At 38.6% G+C, this 5807-nt stretch overlaps 1 protein-coding gene across 2 annotated transcripts; it reads left to right on the forward strand.

Moving 5' to 3' along the window:
• The first annotated feature begins 291 nt into the window (after positions 1 to 291).
• On the forward strand, positions 292 to 5049 carry LOC113716848 (aspartate--tRNA ligase 2, cytoplasmic-like). Of its 2 annotated transcripts, none has more exons than XM_072070582.1 (10): positions 292 to 1081; positions 1353 to 1463; positions 1680 to 1760; positions 2162 to 2452; positions 2526 to 2636; positions 2726 to 2779; positions 3242 to 3321; positions 3449 to 3564; positions 4314 to 4428; positions 4737 to 5049. In XM_072070582.1, exons 1-10 carry the CDS (start codon positions 572 to 574, stop codon positions 4861 to 4863), a joined length of 1596 nt encoding a protein of 531 aa, XP_071926683.1. In that variant the 5' UTR covers positions 292 to 571; the 3' UTR covers positions 4864 to 5049. The 2 variants fall into 2 exon arrangements, with proteins under 2 accessions (XP_071926683.1, XP_027097155.1); XM_027241354.2 differs by having other exon boundaries at positions 293 to 1081; positions 1680 to 1793.
• Positions 5050 to 5807: the final 758 nt, after the last annotated feature.

Below are 5807 nucleotides of genomic sequence, written 5' to 3' on the forward strand. Positions count from 1 at the left end.
CAATAATGAATTAGTGATTGCATTTGTACTAAAAATGAAAATTTGACTATTTTAGTTATATTTATTTCATCATATTGGATTGTATTCAAATAACTTCTGTTTGATTGTTTTTATGAGTTTCAATTATAAAATTACAATGAATAATAATTTGATGATGTGTTGATATTTTAATACTTGATTATTTATTAAAATTTAATTATAATAAGATTATATAATAAAATTTTATTAATCCCGCGGAAAAAGTGAGGCAAGGCGGGGCGGGGGCTGGGTGGGGTGGGGGGAGCAGGAGGCGGGGAACGGGGCAGGGGACGGGGGGAACTAATAGGCAACGGGGAGGCCCCTCCCCCGCCCGAACCCCGCCTCGTTGCCATACCTACTTGATAACACCAAAGTGCCGCAGTTTGTGATATTTAGGGGAGACATATTATGCTTGCACAAACCTAAAGGACCTTTCTGCAATTATCATAAACTTGGGGTACAAGCGGCTGGCTTTCTTCTACCATTCCATTCGCAGAAAACCCGAAACCCTAAAAGTTCTCCGATCGCACATTTTTCTCTTTCACCGATAACTATGGCAGACGTATCTAAAGAAGGAGTAGAAGGGGCAATGGAGGAGGAGGAGGCGGCGGCCGGAAAGAAGCTCTCCAAGAAGGAAGCTGCCAAGCTCGAACGCCAGAGAAAGCGGCAGGAGCACGCGGCGGCGGCGGCTTTGTCGGCCGTCTCGATTGAGGAGGCCGATCCATTGGCTACCAATTACGGAGACGTGCCATTGATTGAGCTCCAGTCCAAGGCCGTGACGGGGCGGAAGTGGACCGAGGTGGCTGATTTGAATGAGGAATTGAAAGATCAGGTGGTCTTGATCCGAGGTAGGGCGCAAACCATTCGAGCCGTCGGGAAAAAAATGGCTTTTTTGGTGGTGAGGGAAAAGGGTTTTACTGTACAGTGTGTGTTGACGGTGACGCCGGATGTTGTCAGCGGGCAGATGGTGAAGTACGCCGCAGCATTGAGTAAGGAATCTATAATTGACGTCGAAGGCGTGATTTCAGTCCCTAAAGACCCCATTAAAGGCGCTTCTCAGCAGGTTTTGGTCTTATTAATCGTAATTTGGATGAGTAGAATGTGAAATTTTGTTAATTAAATAATATATTAGAATAAAGGGGATTTTTTTTTTAATTAGGTATCGTTGGAGGAAGTAACTTTCTCTTTTAAGATTAATTGGAATGTTTCTGCTAAAGTTGGATGAGTTAAGATTTTGTGGGTTTAGAATGAGGGGCTGAGTTGTGATGAGTAGCTGTTTCAGTCTTGTTTTCACCGTGGATGATTGTAACTTGTTATATTATCGCTCAATATAGGTGGAAGTACAAGTGAGGAAACTTTATTGCGTTAGCAAAGCTATCCCTATACTGCCTATAAATATTGAGGATGCTGCCAGAAGTGATGCTGAAATTGAAAAAGCTGAGCAGGTAGTGCTGTATTTGACGAATATTGTTGTTGCTATGATTCGCATCATTATTGCTTTTAAGCTTTTGAGCTTGCTGAGTTCTTGCCTTACATTGAGTGTTCTACGTTGATTGAAGTTGGTCATACGGGAATGAGTTTCGAGCAACTTCTTCCATGATTAATTTTGTGTATGGCTATAATTGATTAAGAACTCTGATTTAGCATTTTGAATAGTGCAGGCTGGAGAGAAACTTGTTCGTGTTAATCAGGATACTCGTCTGAATAACAGATTTCTCGACCTACGCACACCTGCTAATCAGGCAATATTCCGCATTCAATGTCAAGTTGGGATGGTAGGCCTCCATAACATTTTCTTTTCATGAACATGTTTCAAAACCTGTTGCAGAATACTTTGAGGGGGATTAAAGGGCATAAGATCCTCTTCTTGTAGTGTGGTCAGTATAATTGGCTTGTATAGTTAGAAAATTTACAACTTGCTTATTAATTGTAGGTGGTAATTATTGCTTGCTGTTTGTCTCAGATAGACATGTTTTACATTGGAAGGATTTGTTTCTTTTTTTTTTTCCTTATGAAAATGAAAGTTGAGGACGGGCAGAGGTGTTCCTCTTGCATTCTGACATCCTTTCCTATATTAACCCATCTTTTTCATTATCCGCTACAACTTTCAAGTTACAGGAGATTTTGTGTGATTGTTTTGCAGTTATTTAGGCAGTTTTTGCTATCTGAAGGGTGTATTGAGATCCATACACCCAAACTGATACCTGGTTCTAGTGAAGGGGGTTCGGCTGTATTTAAGCTGGAGTACAAAGGGCAACCTGCATGTCTTGCTCAGTCACCTCAGCTCCACAAACAAATGGCAATCTGTGCTGATTTTGGGCGTGTCTTTGAGATTGGTCCTGTTTTCAGAGCTGAAGATTCATTTACACATAGACATTTGTGTGAGTTTGTAGGTCTTGATGTTGAAATGGAGATAAAGGAACATTATTCAGAGGTATGATAAATTGGTTTAAAGCTCAATATTTGCTGAAAATGAATGTTAATCATATGTAAGCACATTGATGCAGGTGATGGATGTTGTTGATCGCTTATTTGTGTCCATGTTTGACAGTATAAATCAGAACTGTAAAAAGGAGCTTGATGCCATTGGCAGACAATATCCCTTTGAGCCTTTAAAGGTTTTGTTTAAATGCAAACCTACAAATTGTTACTGTTGAATTAAATTGATGTCCATCTTGAAGTTTCTATAAAGTGATTTATTTTGCAGTACTTGCCCAAGACGTTGCGGCTTACATTTGAAGAAGGAATTCAAATTCTGAAGGTAGTAAACTGTGAATTATTCCTCCTAATTATCCACATCATCTAACTGCATGTTACGTTGCCTAAATGTGTAAAACTACAGCTGGATTATGTACTTGAGTGAAAAAGTGCTTTTAATCTGTATATTTGCTCCCTTCAGCACTCTTCTTGCACTTAGAACCATAAAAAGGATGATTTTTTTTTGTTTAAATATGTGGATTTGATCTTATTTGTGGAATTACATCGCTGTTTGTTGGTGAATTGTTTTGTGGGTTAATGTGCTTCTTAATCAGTGTCATTGAAGTACATCGCTGTTTTGAAATTTGGCTTATATAGCTCTGACATATTCCAATGCTTGCCAAGACTTTTGACTTGTTTTCGCTGTAAACTTTTTGCTGCTACTAGCATAATGGTATGCGCTTATCTCTGAAAAAATACTCATATGCTTGGGTTTAACTTATTTGTGTATGTTTTGGATATGCAGGAAGCAGGGGTTGAAGTTGATCCCCTCGGGGACCTGAACACAGAAACAGAAAGAAAACTGGGACAGCTTGTGTTTGAGAAGTATGTCATTCTTTTCTTAACATTCTTGTTTTATTTGGCTCTGTTCCTATGTGTGCCTCGAACCTTGAAAGATTATGATCGGCATAGTAATTTTTTAAAAGATTTTCTACAATGTTTTCAATTGTAGGTATGGCACAGAGTTCTACATACTTCATCGCTATCCTTTGGCTGTCCGGCCATTTTATACAATGCCTTGTTATGATAATCCTGCTTATAGTAATTCCTTTGATGTTTTTATAAGAGGTAAAGGTGTTCGTTAACCTTCTCTTAGTATGTATCTTTTATCTTTTCAATAAGCAATCATATTCCTAGTCAATACGCATTGACATTACGTTCCAGCTTGTAGGTATGTTAAGTGCCTAGGTGGTAATGTAAGATTTTTGTGAAATAAACTACATGACTTGTCCATTTGTTATCATGTGTTTCTATTTCCAAGAGATAGTAAGTAAATCACCAGTTTCTGAATTTGTCTAAAGATAAAGGAACTTTCGTTTTGGAATCTGATGCTAAATGTATTCGAAGATTTATTTGATCTCTTCCAGGAAGTTGCATCAATCAATTGATGCGTTTTTCTTTCTTGGGGCAAATCCCTGGATTTTCTATTCTTGGGAAATTGATGCATTATTCTTGACTTGGCTTTGAGAACCCTATACAAGTCATCTATTTAGGTGAAAAAGGATTTCTCTAAGTGCTGTAAAGAAACTTGTAATTTTTTCTGTTTTTGGAATGAATGCATTATAATATTTGTGAGTAGTCACCTATGAACTCTTGTCCAAGAGACTAAAACATCAAAGATTTTAAGGATTGGCATGGAGTTTCTGGCAGAGAGAGAAGTTATGATTGGTTGGGAAGAGAATGCTTAGTGCTTGCTGGGACTGAGGGCTCATTAGGGAAGAGGGGTGGGGGAAGAAGAGGGAGATTGCCGTTTTCTTACTCTTTAGGTACTGCCTCGTTTTCTTGCCTTGACTTCTCATTCATGTCTTAATTATTAGGTGAAGAAATTATATCTGGAGCTCAACGTGTCCATGCACCTGAGTTGTTGGCTCAACGTGCTGAATCATGTGGCATTGATGTCAGGACAATATCAACATATATTGATTCATTTAGGTATCTTTTGTACTTTTATCTTGCTCATTCTTTAGATCTGTTCTGCTAAGGGAAACAATATTTTCTGTTCTCTTCTTGCAAGAGGAAATGCATCACCATCTATATTTTTATATGGAGAATTTTAAAGCTAGCTGATCTTAAATTTTGCTGCTACCAGTGGTGTCAAATTGAGCGGATTTTTAATTTCTGAATGAAAATTAGAAATTGACATGCACAATCGTCAACTTGGGTTCACTTTTTATATCTAGTGATGCTAAAGCATACTTGAACCATGTTAAAGTTCATAAATTCATCATTGGCCTGTGCAGATGTGGTGCACCTATTCACGGTGGCTTTGGAGTAGGATTGGAGCGTGTGGTTATGCTTTATTGTGCATTGAACAATGTTCGTAAGACATCACTTTTCCCCCGTGACCCGCAAAGACTTGCTCCATGATCAAGGTTTCAGTGCTTTGTCCTCGGGAAAATATACCTAATACTGTGTGGGCTGGAAAAATCTTGCAAGGAAAAGGGATGATATTGATCCCTTTTAGATGAAAATTCTGACGGATGATTGTAATTCTTCTTGCTAACTAAATTCATGGAACTTAACATGGTACTCTATAGAAGTACATTTGACTTATTGGAGTGCTCTCTTTTGTTTGTTAGTTCAATGGATAGCTAAGGGTAGTTACCATACTCATTGGTTGTTAAAGGATTAGTTCTATTGTTTAATAAAAAATAAAAATGGAAAGGGAGAGACAACATCGACTAAAGGGAATGGAGCTTTCTCCTGTATAAGTTTTAGATAGTTTTGATTCTCTCTCCTTCGGATGCAAAAATTTGCTGAGGGAGGACCAGGAACCATTTCCCCCAAATTGGAATTCCTACCCTGCTGGATGTGCCATAAAATACAAGTGGAAAGTAATAGTAATGGATATATCATTTTAGAGTTGGCAAAAAATCTTGTCGCCGAATATCAGAACTAAAACGATCAAGTTGAGCAATCCACGAAAGAACTCTGGACAATGGCCAATCTGAGACCAAATTTCCAATTTCTTTGTGCTTCTTCTATTCTTGTTTACAATGGTCAGAGCACTTAATAAAAAGCATGGCTGGTAAGTGTCCAAACATTGCAGCTGGAAATCTTTTGTAACCGGGCTAAATTAGTGAATTCTAGGGGTGGCAATCGGGTCGGGTTCGGGTTGCGCGGGTCGGGTTGAGGCTTAAGTATAACAAAGAACCTGCTGACCCGAATCCGACCCGCCAACCCGAAACGGGTCAGGGTACCTGAAACAAATTCGAAAATTTCGGGTTGGCGGGTCGATCCGAAATGACCCGAAACTTAATTTTAATTTATTAATTTATCACTGTAATTTCTAATAAAATCAATTTTTCACA

The sequence above is a fragment of the Coffea arabica genome, chromosome 11c (genome assembly GCF_036785885.1).
Source record: "Coffea arabica cultivar ET-39 chromosome 11c, Coffea Arabica ET-39 HiFi, whole genome shotgun sequence".
In the NCBI taxonomy this organism is placed as follows: domain Eukaryota; kingdom Viridiplantae; phylum Streptophyta; class Magnoliopsida; order Gentianales; family Rubiaceae; genus Coffea; species Coffea arabica.